Genomic DNA, 14,337 nt, shown 5'->3' on the forward strand with positions numbered 1-14,337 from the left:
GAACACTTCTAGGAATTTCAGGAAAAGTTGGGGATTGAAAATGACAGATTTGGGGTGTTTTAACGGGGATAGAAAAGTTCAAGGTTTTGGATGGGGGAAGATAAGAGATGGTGGTGAACAGCTGTTTTGAAGACCTGGAGGGAGGAGTGGGATTGAAGAGAGTGAGGGAGTTTGTTCCAGAGGTGGGAGAAAAGAGGAATGAAGGAGTGAAGGTGAGCAGAGAGTCTTAATTTTGGCAGTTTCACCAGGGGAGGGTTGCTGGCAGATCTTCTGTGTCCTGCAGGAATATTTGGGGGACAGAGCACAGACAGAGCAGGGGGAGCAAGGCCGGAGAAGAGTCAGTAGAAGACAGAAAGACCACCTACCTACCTGCCTGCGGTGAGAGAGAGACGAAGGCCCTCAGAATCAGCTTCATCGCGGGAGATTCCAATGATTCTGAATGCTTTAGTTTCAACCGCGTGAAGCTGAGCTAGATGTGAGGCAGGAGCACCAGCCCAGAGGGGAGAGCAGTATTCCATTGAGCTGCGGATGAAAGCTTTGTATGTGGTGAGGAGCTCAAAAGTGCCCAGAACGGACTTCGCATGACGGAGGATGCCCAGTCGGTGACTGACTTTGGAGGCCAGTTTGGAAATGTGGTTTTCCCAGGAAAGATCACGGCAGATAGTGAGACCCAAAAGCTTAAGTGACAGAACTTCTTCAAGAGGATTATTCAGAAAGTAGATGGGAGGGTTATCCCGACGGTCTTTTCGGAGAGACAAAGTGAGAGTGTGGATTTGTCAGGATTGAAAGACGTGTTACGGATTCGTCACTTCCGTTGTTGTGGTTTTCATCCACTGTAAACATTTTTGATTCCATGTATTATTATTATTGTTGTTTGAGGGAAATCGAATTTATTATTTTCAAAAGGTAAAAAAGTTAAGGTTTTAAATGAAACCGGAACCGGACGAAGAAGAAGAGGAAGAGGAAAAAAAGAAGGCGGAGCAAGTGAATAGGGGAAGAAGCCGAGCGGCGTTAAGGGTTTGAGCCAACGCTAGCGAATGGAGGTCACTAGCGAACTTTTGGGTTTCCCGGGAAAGGGATTCCTGCGACAGAGTTGTTATCGCTGTGACAGATCAACCTGCGTGTCAGGTTTTGCGATTGATTCCGAAGAGAATCATCGAAGGGCCGTTACGTCTTGAGAACGGGCCGTTGGCCATTTTGACTCGCGCGCTTTGCGCGTCGAGCAAGGTTTCTTTGCTTCGTCAGCCGTTTTCACCGGATTCAGACGTATCTGGTGTGTGTGTGTGCAACGTGGCTTTTGAAGGTTAATTTGTGGTTCGCCGACTGTGAGCCGTGGAACGTCCATACCTGAGGGTGTGATTTCCCAGTCGCCTGGAGGGCGCCTTTGGATTTCCCGGGCGCCTTTACGCAGCTTTGGCCGCTCGACTGTGACTATCATCCGAACGGGATTCTGGTCTCGATTAGACATCGTTCTGACAATCGCTGGAGCGGATCGACTTTGGCTTGAAGCCGGGAGAGACTTTGGCTTGAAGCCGAAATCAACAACTTTGGGTTTGAAACAGGGAAAGAGACATTGGAAATGTTCTTGGTTCACTCACTTGGAGCACAGTGAGTTATATGTTACGAAACTGATGGTACCATCATAGGATATATTGATTGTACTTTTGATTACTATTATTGTTGTACTGTTGTTCTTGTGTGCCCTGCGCATCGTAAGAGGCGACCAAGGGTTGCCGTCAGGAAGGGCATCCGGCCATAAAAACATTGCCTCAAACAGGGAACCATGATTGTCATGGGGCCCGCAAGGCTAACCCCCGCTCTAGCGGGGAAAAATGGCCTTAAAATGATCATTCATTCATTCATTCATTGTTGTTCTTGTGTGATCTTAATACAATATTTGTTTAACCACCTTTAGAAAGGTTAATACAATATTTGTTTGTTGGTAACAATTGGTGTGGCTTCACCATTGATCTTTGACATACAGAATAACACCTTTTTCTCCCGTGACTCCTCTCGGGGCTCGGAGGTACACCGTGACCAGGGGGTCAGGGAGGAGCACGTAACAGAAATTGGGGGCTCGTCCGAGATCTTGGGGGCTCGTCCAAAATTGGCCCAAATTGAAATTGGGGGCTCGTCTTTGCTGACAAAAATCTCGTCCGGGATTAAATTCCCTAACATTCGTCCGGGATAGAATTCCCGAACATTCCCAAAATTCCCAAATTTGGAATTTCTCTAACATTCCCAAATTTTTCATTAAAAAAAAAATTATTTGGAAATTTTTGTGTGTAGGTTAACAGGTGTTAACTAATAGTCACCATGGTGTTTGACGCAGAACAGTTTGCGGCATCCCCTAATGAGGCACAGTTCCAAGCGTTAAAAAGATCGGAACTCTTGATATTGGCCAAACATTTTAACTTGGAGGTCCGAGCTCATATGAAGAAAGCAGAGATGCAGACATTGGTGGTAGAATCTCTGGTGGGACAAGGAATATGGAAAGAGGTAGCCTTGGATTGGTTACCCGAGGAAAAAGAAAATGTGGAGCTCCGGAAAATGGAGATGCAACTGCAGAGCCAGGAAAGGTTAAAAGCAGAGGAAAGGAGAGCTGAAAGAGAACTCGAGGAAAGAAGAGTAGAACAGGAATGAGAACTTGAGGAGAGAAGAGCAGAGGAAAGGAGAGCTGATAGGGAACTCGAGGAAAGAAGAGTAGAACAGGAACGAGAACACGAGGAGAGAAGAACCGAGGAAAGGAGAGCTGAAGAAGAGAGAAGAGCAGAGGAAAGAGCAGAGGAAAGGAGAGCCGAAAGGGAGTTAAAGGAACGTGACATGGAGTATCAGAAGGAACTTGAACTCAAGGAGCTGGAATTAATGGGAGAATGGAGAGAAGTCGTATCCATGCCGGCTAGTTCGACAACTAGTCAGAACACTTGGGATGTTGGTAGGCATGTGAGGCTGGTTCCACCCTTCAATGAAATTAGGTAGCCAAGTTTTTTTTTACACTTTGAGAAAGTGGCTCAAATGTTAAAATGGCCTGTGGGGTCCTAGACTATGTTAGTGCAAAGTGTTTTGGTGGGTAAAGCTCAAGATATCTATTCGGCCTTACCGATTGACCAATGTGCAGATTATGAGATAGTGAAGAAAGCCATTCTCAAAGCGCCATCAGCAAAGAGATAGAGAGGATTTTTCAGAGAGTTGGAGAGATCATTGATGAATACCAGAAAAAGCACAGGGCCCAGAACACTGCCTTGGGGAACTCCAGCCTGAACAGGATGGGGAGATGAGAGAAAACCATTCAGGGCCACCCGATGACTACGACCAGAGAGGAAGTCGTCCGCAAGCAATGCGTGGAGATATCCATGGATACCATACGAGGAGAGTTTGGTGAGCAGGATGGGGTGCCAGACCTTATCGAAGGTGTGAGATATGTCAAGGGAGACATCTCTGATTTCCTGTTTGGCTTTGAGGACCTCCCTCCATTTTTGAGACAGCAGAAGCAGCATGTCCAGAGTAGAACGACCTGGTCTGAATCCAAATTGATGATCCGAGATCAAGCCATTGGAGAAGAGGAAGGATTTAATGTCAGAAGCTCTGATTGATTCCATGACCTTGCTGATTATTGGGAGCAGGCTGATTGGTCTGTAGTTCCAAGGATCTGGTTTTTTTCACCTTTCTTGTGTGAAGCGGTAATGTTGGCTGATTTCCAAGCAGATGGCAGATGACCGTGAGCAAAAGATAGGGTGAAGAGAACAGAAAGAGTGTGAGATAGAGCAGCAGAGCAGGATTTTAGGACCCGTGGGCTGATGCCGTCTGGTCCAGTTGCAGAATCAGTGTCGAGGTTTGACAGAAACTTCTCCACCTTGTCAGGAGAGAAGGACACAGAGTCCAGGAGCAGTTGGGTTCGACTGGGTAAGGTGGGAACAGAGAGAGATAGGTTTGGGACACAATATTTTGAGGCCAACACAGAGTTGAGGCATTCGGCTTTGTCACGTGCGGCGGTGTCAACTGTGTAGCCATTTGAGGTAAGGGACGGGATGGAGGGGGAAAAACATCAGAAACAGATTTGGCCAGACGCCACCAGGATTTGGAAGAGGGAGACAGGTTTGAGAGTTTAGTCTCGAGAGAAGAGAGATAGTGTTTCCTGGCTCTCCTGAGGGTAGACACACACTTGTTCCGGGCTTTGTGAAAGGAACTGAGATTGCCTTCACTTGGATTAGCCTTCCAAGAGGCAAAGGCAAGGGATACATCTGTGCATGTGAGAGAGCAGTTTACTTTGGTAGAATTCCCAGGAAGAGTTGATGTCAGAGGCAGTTAGATGGGAGACCAGTCCAGATGATTGATGACTGCTTGAAGACAGTGCCAGTCAGCCTGAGTGATATGCCAGACTCGTTGGCGCTGAGGAGGCCCTCTGAGAATGGCCAGAGAGATGTCGACTTTAACAAGGAAATGATCAGAAGAACCGATTGGAGCAGAGGAAGAGCAGCAGACATTTGCAGGGAAGTTAGTCATAACCAAGTATAGAAGAGAAGATGCTCCATTGACTGAGATCCGGGTCGCGAAATTGACAGATTGTGTCAGTCCCAGTGAGTCGCAGAAGTGTGTTGCTGAGGTGCCAGGGCTGGTGTGAGAGGAACCCACACACAGCCAGCTGGCATGATGCCAGTTGAAGTTGCCACATTTGAGGAAGAGAGAGTTGGGATGAGTGGATAGAAGTTGGTCCATGTTGTCAGACAGGGAGATGTAAATGGAGTCATCACTGTTTGGAGGATCATACAGAACACATATGAACAAAGGGTGGGGGTGGAAAAGAAGCCGTAGCCAGAGGTACTGCTGGGGGTGGGGTGGAGAGAGGGCAGTGCAGGGAGAGTGAGGAAGAGAGTTTTTGATAAAGATAGCAACCCCACCACCAGGACGAGGCTCAGGTCTATCATACCGGCGGAGGAGGGAGTAACCAGGAAGAGATGTTAAGGAATCAGAGACATCTTGAAGGAGGAAAGTTTGTGTTAAGCAGATTACGTCTGGTTTGTCAGAAGCAACCTGTATGGACTGATAAATCAGGTTTGAGCGAAAGGTCCAGATATTTGAGGTCCATACCGTTGAGGAAGTGGGTGGGGGAGCATCGGGTACAGGACAGGACAGGGGAGGGGTAGCGTAAGATGAGGGGTGAGAGGGGGAGGTAGGGAGAGCTGTTGATAGTGTCGGAGATTGCAGAAGGGTTAGGAGAAAGGGAAGAATGAGGAGGACAAAAGGTTTGATGGTGATGGGAAGCGGCACAGTGAGGTGTTGTTTGAGGGGAGGGGGGGGGGTGGGGGGGGGAGGGGGGAAGAATTGGAGAAAAAAAGTAGGAGGGGAGATTAGAAGGGGAGGGGTGGGGGGGCGAGTTTGGGAGGGGTGAGGGGGAGTTTTGGAAGTGGATGATTAATGAAAAACCAGCATTTATTTCAAACTGGGTTTGTTGTGGTTTTCAAGTCAGAGATCCATTCAAAAACGATAGAGGGGTGGAATGGAATGAAGGTGAGTTTGGAGAATGTCGAAAGGAATGACTGTAAGAGATTGATTTTTTTTTTTTAATGAAATGATTTGATGAGGAAATTGAAAAAAGCCTTTTAAATAGGAAGAAAAACAGCGTGTTGTAATAAAACACTGAATAAAACACTGCAGGGGAAAGTTTAAACATGTTTCAACAAAACCGTAAAAAACAATCTGGGAAAAAATCCCTGAAGTGAGGGCGTAGATCAGAGAAAAAGGAGAAAGGGTTAAATGAGATGGAGGAAACTAGAATTGGAAAGGCGAGTTTCGGCTGGAGATGGATGGAAAAGGGTGGAAGAAAAGGAGATGAAGGGGCGGGTCGAGACAACAAGCACACGTGGGGGCCCGTGAGGATAGAAGGAAATAATAATAAAATAAAATAAATTTGGGTGTATTTAAAACGTTAGACAAAGGGAAGATGTTCGGGGAAGTTAGGGGGAGAAGAGAAAATCTAATAAATAAACAATACAGTGAAGGAAAGCACTTAAATTTACAAAACAGCAATTGGGGTAGGGAAGTCTAGAGAGACCAGGCCGCGCATGCGGTGCGAACAGAAAACGATTAATTATTATACACAAGTATTATACACAAGCACGAATTACAAAACCAAACCTAACAAGAAACACACAATAACACATACACAATAAAATAACCAGTGGAAATTTGACAAAGACACGAATGGGAAAATACTTTAACGTTGATGCCGTGCAGAGGTCGAAGTCGCTTCCTTGAACTTCATCGTTACACCATCCAGATCCTTTGGATAACGCCAGGTGGGGCCTGGTTGTTATCCAGGTCGTTATCCGCCTGGTCGTTATCCAGGTCATTATCCTTTGGGGTCTTTTAGGTCTTCTGGGTATTTAAGGGTACAGTGCATTCAGAAAGTATTCAGACCCCTTCACTTTTTTCGCATTTTGTTATGTTGCAGTCTTATGCTGAAATCGTTTAAATTCATTTTTTCCCTCATCAATCTACACTCAATACCCCATAATGACAAAGAGAAAACAGGATTTTAGAAAGTTTTGCAAATTTATTAAAAAGAAAAAACTGAAGTATCACATTTACATAAGTATTCATACCCTTTGCTATGACACTTGAAATTTAGCTCAGGTGCCTCCCATTTCTCTTGCTCATATTTGTGATGTTTCTACACCTTGATTGGAGTCCACCTGTGGTAAATTCAATTGATTGGACATGATTTGGAAAGGCACACACCTGTCTATCTATATAAGGTCTCACAGCTGACAATGCATATCAGAGCAAAAACCAAGCCATGAGGTCGAAGGAACTGCCTGTAGAGCTCAGAGACAGGATTGTGTCGAGGCACAGATCTGGGGAAGCCTACAAAAAGAATTCTGCTGCATTGAAGGTTCCCAAGAGCACAGTGGCCTCCATAATTCTTAAATGGAAGAAGTTTGGAACAACCAGGACTCTTCCTAGAGCTGGCCGCCTGGCCAAACTGAGCAATCGGTGGAGAAGGGCCTCGGTAAGAGAGGTGACTAAGAACCCGATGGTCACTCTGGCTGAGCTCCAGAGATCCTGTGTGGAGATGGGAGAAACTTTCAGAAGGACAACCATCACTGCAACACTCCACCGATCTGGGCTTTATGGCAGAGTGGCCAGTTCACTACTTTTGACCGTGAACAAAGTTGTGTTAAAAGATTGGCCTTTGAACCCGTCTTCAAATCCCTACTAAAACCCTACACAAAGCCTTTAAAACCAACCGTTATGAAAGGGGACAGACATCAGACATCTGTACAATCGTACAAACTGATATTGTGTTTTACATGGTAGACTAGTAAAAAGCCCATCAAAAATGACATGTTGGAACAGTTTATTCGACGGTGCAACCTCGTGAGTGTGCCAAAGTCTGAAGCCTCGGCCAAGTGTCACGTGTGCTTATATCTTTATTTATTAGACATCCTATGGACGTAAATGAACACTTGTTTTAGTCTGCATGCATTGCACGTTATGTGCAGCGAATTTCACCTCTGCACCTTGTATTTATTGTTATTTTTACACCACCCTTGAGGCTAGGTTTGCAAGCCACCATCTACAATTCCAATAGAGGAGACATAATTACTCTTTTATGGAAAATGGTTTTCGAGTTTGTTTTATCCTCAAAAATAGACCAGAGTGAACACACATTTATGTTAAAAGATTTGCCTTTAAAACCTACACGTATGAAGGGGGACAGAGTCGCCTCTCTGTACAAACACACAAACTGTCATTGTGTTACATATGGTACATTCCGTATGGTTTTTGCGGGTTTATTCACTTTTAAATTCATTTTCTCGGCAACCGTTTTTCCGATTGACACATTTTCACCATAGTTATGTGTCTACCCATGTTGATTTTGAGTTATAATTATGACATCAAAGGTCACGTGATGCAGCCGCCATGTTGGAAAAAAGAAAAATTTTGGACCTCTATCTCTGAAACCGCTCCATGGAATAAATTGAAGCATTGCTTATTGTCAAGTATTCCTCATGGGGAATAAGTGCGGTTAACCATGACGTCATCAGTGCCTTCATTATGACATCATAATTCGTCAAGTACAACGCTTATGAACATTCTTGAGCATGATCTACGCAAAAATTGTAATGGAATATGTAAATTTATGTCGTCATAAGGCACCTGGTTCGGCAGCCACATTGGATTGAACATAAAAAATCCTCCTCTCCAGAACGGCTGATTAGATCGATGCGAAACTTCATGCACGTGTTCCACAAGCCTTGGGGATACCTTGGGGTGTTCACAAATATGTCATTGGTTAAATGGTCTGGCAGCCATGTTGGATCAAAGGAAAAGAAATAATTATTTCTCTGAAATAGCATAGGCTATTGAGGTCAAACTTTACAAGTATGATCTAGTCCTCAAGGAAAATACAGGTTTAAAATTTCAATGTGATCAGTCGCATGGTATGGCAGCCAGAATTTTTTTTTTTTGGAAGAAGAAACCTTACAATTGCATCTTCTCCAGAAGGCTTACAAGATCGATGTAAAACTTCACACACTTTATCGAGTGTTTCGGAATATAGTTTGATAATTTCATCATCATAGGTCGCATCGTCTCGCAGCCATATTTTTTTTTGTTATTATTTTTAATCTGGATTTTTTAAAAATCCAATTCTGAATTCTATTTCATAAAGAGAACATCATGGGTCACATGTCCAATCAAAGCGGGGCAGCTTGGAATGTGGTCACAAGTGCCTGCAGTTATAAGGTGGCATGTCTAGTTATTATTCGTTTTTATTTTATTGATTTTGATTATCCCAACAAATTCTGAACAAGTATTCAGCAGAGAAAATGAAGTAAAATGTTCGGCTTTTCCATGGAAACATTTACACTATTCCTGCTATATTCTCTCACATTTTTCATCACTCATCCCTATCTTTATGGATTTCCACACTTTTTTATCTGCATTTGTGGACTTGACATGCAATTGATTTGTAATGTGAATTGTACAGGATAAAAAGTGTTCATTTTTATGCGAATCAATCATGTTCGAACAAAAGGCCTTCCCCCCACCCCTAACCTTGTTCTTTGTATTTATTTCCACTCACAGAACAGCTGCCCATGGTCAGAAAGGCGACAGCCAGGTGGGAGGCCAGGTTGTGTCAGCACCTCCACCTTCACCCACATTCTTACAGCGCTTCACAAAAATTTTCGATTTGACGCTCTTCCACCACAGAGGGTTTGTTATCTACCTCTCTGGTAACGTGATAATGTTCTTTGGGTTCTTTGCGCCAATAGTGTTTTTGGCACCATATGCCAGACATTCTGGTGTGGACGAGTATTCGTCCGCATTCCTCCTCTCAATCCTTGCCTTTGTGGACATGGTGGCTCGACCAAGCACGGGCTTTCTTGCCAACCTGCCAAGCATCCGTCCACGGATCCAATACTTCTTCGCATTTGCCATAATCTTCAACGGCGTATGCCACTTGCTTTGCCCACTCGCCTCAAGCTACTTGGGCATGGCAGTGTACGCCGCGTTCTTTGGTGCTGCCTTCGGTATGGTCAGTGCTATGCTCTTCGAGACCCTCATGGATCTTGTCGGGCCTGAAAGGTTCTCCAGCGCCGTTGGTCTTGTCACTATTGTTGAATGCTGCCCGGTGCTGCTTGGGCCACCCATTGCAGGTGAGTCGCAAGCGTCATGGGAGTCATAGCTCTTTGTGATCATCATGTCATTTTATGATGCCATTTCATCATGATGATGATGTCATTTGTATTTTAACCCTAAATACACACACGCATGTGAAAATACCCCAGAAATCTGTGTAAAGGCAAACCTCATTGTCAAATAACACCCAATGCAGACATTTTGGTTACTTAGAATGGCTTATCGCTTTTATTTATCGTTTTTTTCTAAATTGAAGTAATTAAGGAGCCATTATGTGGCAGCTTATATCATGGGTTTGATGCACATGACTTTTTAAAAAATCGAACAAACTTAGTGCATTAAAAATGTAAAAGTAAATTGGTTCTTGTTAACTCATCAGAACACTTTAACTTGGCATCTTTGCTTTATAATTCAAATACAGTAATTCCACCACAAACTCTAACTTTGTAAATGAGGCTGTCATTCCTGCTTGTAACTGCTGGTGATAATTTACTATTCTTGCACATCCTCAGGCTGGCTGGTGGACGTAACAGGTGACTACAAGTACATGTATTTTGTTTGTGGCATCATCGTCATCACCGCTGGTGTATACCTGTTCTTTACCAATATGTACAACTATCGCATGATTGAGCGTGAAAAGCAGAAAGCACACATGGACGCTGTGGCCCAGCTGGCTGAAGGGACCGATGATCAGACGGATCAACTGTCGCCGCTTGGATCCGATGAGATACGAGAGAGTGCAGCGTGACCTCGTGTAGATTACTGTTGGAAGGGTACCTGTAATGGCGAGTTTTTGTTTTTTCTGCTACTTTTCATTTAGTCAGGTTCCACAAAATGTAGTTTTAAAGTTTGTTGGCACAGCATCTTATTATTTGCCACTTGAATGAAGTATTGTTTTGCTTTGACCAATTGATCGTCAACAACTTGACATGCCACACTTCCAACAATACGCAACTTTCAAAATGACGTAATCCACCTCTGCGCAGAAATCCCTCATAATGAGATCCATCGGTGCAGCCGGATGTATATCACGTGTTCCAGATGAGGATTGTAGCATGAAACGGCTGAGTTTTTAAAGAATCTGAAAATACTTGCAAAGGTACCTGCGAGAAAGGGGTGTGCTTCTGCACCACATAAGAGTTGGAGAACTTTCTCATTAACTCGTCCAAAAAGTTGATATCCTTGAGCCCGGACTGCAAAAACTCCCAATGATGTGGGCCGTGAAAGGACTGAAGGTTCGTAGACTGGCGGGTTCCAACCAAACCTTCGTGCTTCTTAACATCAATGGGAAGGTCATATCTGGGGTTTGGTAATGTACAGGGTAAGTTTAAAATGCTGATTTTGTTTTATTTTTATTTTTTACTATTACCATGTTCGGGAGGATCGGGGGAGGGAGGGGGGAGGCGAGGTGTTGGGAAGCAGTGGGCTGCGAGTGTCGTTATAAATATACATGTTTTGTTTGGTTCTGGGGCCACAAGATAAATTATACTCAATTTTTGCATCTACTGGTGAAAGGAGAAGCGTATGTGTGCGTGTGCGCGAGTGTGTATGTTTGTTACAACCACATCCACCGCCAGGTGATTGCATGAACAGGAAGTGGTACAAACCCGACTCCTTATCCACATATATTCCTATATTTCCGTGAGTCCATTTTGCATTCATGAACTCAACAATTATGGTTAACTACCCTAAAATTGCCACTCTTTCATCTAAATGCTGAAAATTATGCTTAAAAGACTATTTGAATCTCATATTTTGCACCAGCAACGACAAGATAGTGAAAATTTACGCAGCGCATGCGTAAAAGGCCTCTGCAACCTTGATACGTCATTTCAAAAGTCTCGTATTTGTGGATTTAGGTTTAAAAAAATATTCTCTCAAGATTGGTTGGCAAGTTGAAGTAATCGGATTTTGTTTTTTGTTTATTTTTCTTCCCTTACCTCCACTGATGGTGGTGATCACTATCAATATGCATGGTTTCATATGAATGTTCAATTTTAATATTTTGCTTTTTTGTAGGACCTGGAAGGCCACATGTGCACACTCTTAATAATGTAATTATTTTCCACTTTTCTTTTCCCCTCAAATCTGCAATGGCTTATCTGGGAAACTTAGTTTGACCCGGAAACGAGCTTTCCATAAGGTGGTGCTTACCGCAGGCCTGTTGAGGCTGCTGGCTTGTGTACCAAAGTAACAAAACCATTGTGTGCATACAACACCAGCTGCTGTTACCATTATAAGATATGTTATGAAAGCTTGATGGTCTATTTTTGTCTGTATTGTAAAAGATATAGGTCACAACAGCAAGTATATTTTGGATGCAACAGTATTAAAGGGAGTCGGTAATTTTGTACATCCACCCATCAATCAAAATGCATTAATCGCCTCGTGAACCAAAGTAGCTTTATGCATAACAGTTATTTAGCACAATTGCTCCCTCATATTAGCAGTTTTATTTTATTTTATTTCTCTACTGCCATAATTTCAAGCTTTTTACTATTTAAAGAGAACAGCCTACAAATATATTGTTGCATTCTTAAAGAAGCATTTTTGTATGCATTTGATTCAACTTTTGCTTTCAACACATTTTCAGCAGCTTCTCAAGACCCAACTGAGGTTGTATCCACATATGGTGTCACAAAATGAACCAGCTGGACTTGTAAAGACACCTCGTACAACCAAATGAGCTCGGCTGCAAGCTATTAAAAGCAGTTAGACACTCGGAGCTTCCATTGTAGAAACGCCTTTAAACTTGAAGTGTGGGTACAACCACAGAGTGGTTAGTGTAAAGTGTTGCTGGACATGGTAGAAAGCTGATGCACTGCCACTCGACAGCACTGAAGATGGTTTATGTTGATTATTGCACCCGTTGTTTGTCAGAAAGCTGTACCCTCTAGTTGTATCCGATTGTCTCCTTTTCCCTCCCTGCCTTTCCTCTCTTTCATAAAGAGATTTCAACTTCATGCTTTTCCTATGTTGTCACCAGTTTTTGTTGGCCTATTATGCAACTTGTATGTTGTGTATATAAATGAACAAAGCCAAAAATGAAATCACGTTTGCTGGAGAGATGGTGTTGTTTCTTTTCAATCAGTCCAAGGGCTTAGTGTATGATGCAGGCTCGACTTCCTTGGCCACATTGTTTCCTCCAACTGCACTAGGTAAGATTTCTTTTTTTAATTTTAAATACAGAAATCTAGTCTGTTGGTGTAGTTAAATGACAGAGGGTAGCAGGTTAACAGACTGACGGGGGAGGAGATTTCGAGATGTGACAAAAACATCACAGGAGTGGATGAGTGGCAGAAAGGGGTGGGGGAATATTTTTAGTAAGCATAGAAGAAAACAGTGGTGGATATGGAATAAATTGTGAGACGATTGGCAGCACTCTTGAAGGACCGGCAATAGATACTGGGAGTCAGTTGCACAAAGTTACATGGGCGAATAGAGGGATTTATGAATGGAGATGAGTGTAAACCTCAGAACTGGAGAGGGTAACCGGGTATAGTATTCTGGAAGAACTTGAGTGACTTGGGTGGACTAGAGAGGGAAATGGGTGGGATGAGCAAAGCTAGAAGTGAGGTGAAAGAAAATTAGAGTGAATGACTGACGAGTCTTGTTAACGCTAATGATGGTCTGCCTTCTGCAGACAGGTGTAACAATGGATGGAATCGACACTGTTTATTGACGTGTACGATCCACCGTAGGGAGCAAGAAGAAGCTGACAATTGATGTGAAGCCTTCGTTGTTACCTTTTGCTGTGATGAAAGGTTGATGCCTGAACCGTCAGCTTACCTTGCTTCCCACCGCGGTTCGTATAACATAACTTGATCAACATTACATCGATTGCATCCATTGAATGAAAACCGAGTCACTCTGACTTTGGTGAGTGAGGAACAGACTTTGGGACTTATCCTCTCTCAGAAATATATTTATAACATGGAGTCTTGGACTCGACTGCTTCCAGGGATGCAAGTTGAGAAGCAGCTGTACCATCCCAGAGTGTGGAGCAATACTATGATACTTTGTATGAAGGCCTTGTACACTATGATGAGCTCTTAGTCACTCAGAATGGACTTTGCTCTGCAGATATCAAGGTGTCAGCCTACCTTGGAAGCTAGTCTGTCAATGTTGTCCTTCCACAATGGGTTGTGGCAGATTGTGAGACCTAGGAGCTTTAGGCAATGCATCTCTTTCAGAGGTTGTCCAGAGAAGAAGAGTGGGGAGTTTGAAAACCAATCCATGTAGTGGGATCGAGGGGGAGCATGGCATTTACCTGTGTTGATGGATGTTGCAGGTATTTATCCAACAACTTGCTTTCTTTCCAAATCAGCAGAGATGGTTGTTGCAGAAGCCTGCCTCTCAAGGGTGATGTAATGTTTTTCACAGGATGGAGTTATCTTCAAAATGGTACAGATGATTAGCCAGCAGTTCATTGGTGTAGACCAATGTCTATTCTAAATCACTGCCTTGCAGGACACCAGATTCAGTTGGGCGATATCGAGACTGTTCCATCAAAAGCATCCCATTGTCTGTTTGTTCAGAAAACCCATGACCATTCAAGAAGGGGTCCTTGAATACCATTTGCCGACAGCTTCAAAATCAAGATTGGGTTACAGATTGTATCAAATGCTTGAGTGATGGCCCTTATCTCCCTTTTGTTCTTTTGTGCATCCATACATACATTCTTTTTAGTCC

At 43.6% G+C, this 14,337-nt stretch overlaps 1 protein-coding gene across 11 annotated transcripts in view; it reads left to right on the top strand.

Moving 5' to 3' along the window:
- Positions 1-12,709, top strand: part of LOC137424978 (monocarboxylate transporter 2) — a 106,451-nt gene extending 93,742 nt beyond the window's left edge. For all 11 annotated transcript variants that reach the window (XM_078776140.1, XM_078776139.1, XM_078776143.1 and 8 more), the window contains 2 exons: positions 9,091-9,662; positions 10,158-12,709. In XM_078776140.1, coding sequence (XP_078632266.1) covers positions 9,091-9,662; positions 10,158-10,393 — 808 coding nt within the window. In that variant the 3' untranslated portion in view covers positions 10,394-12,709. The remainder of the gene's footprint in view (positions 1-9,090; positions 9,663-10,157) is intronic.
- The last annotated feature ends 1,628 nt before the right edge of the window (positions 12,710-14,337 follow it).

This window comes from Myxine glutinosa, chromosome 4 (genome assembly GCF_964187855.1).
Source record: "Myxine glutinosa chromosome 4, kmMyxGlut1.1, whole genome shotgun sequence".
NCBI lineage: Eukaryota > Metazoa > Chordata > Myxini > Myxiniformes > Myxinidae > Myxine > Myxine glutinosa.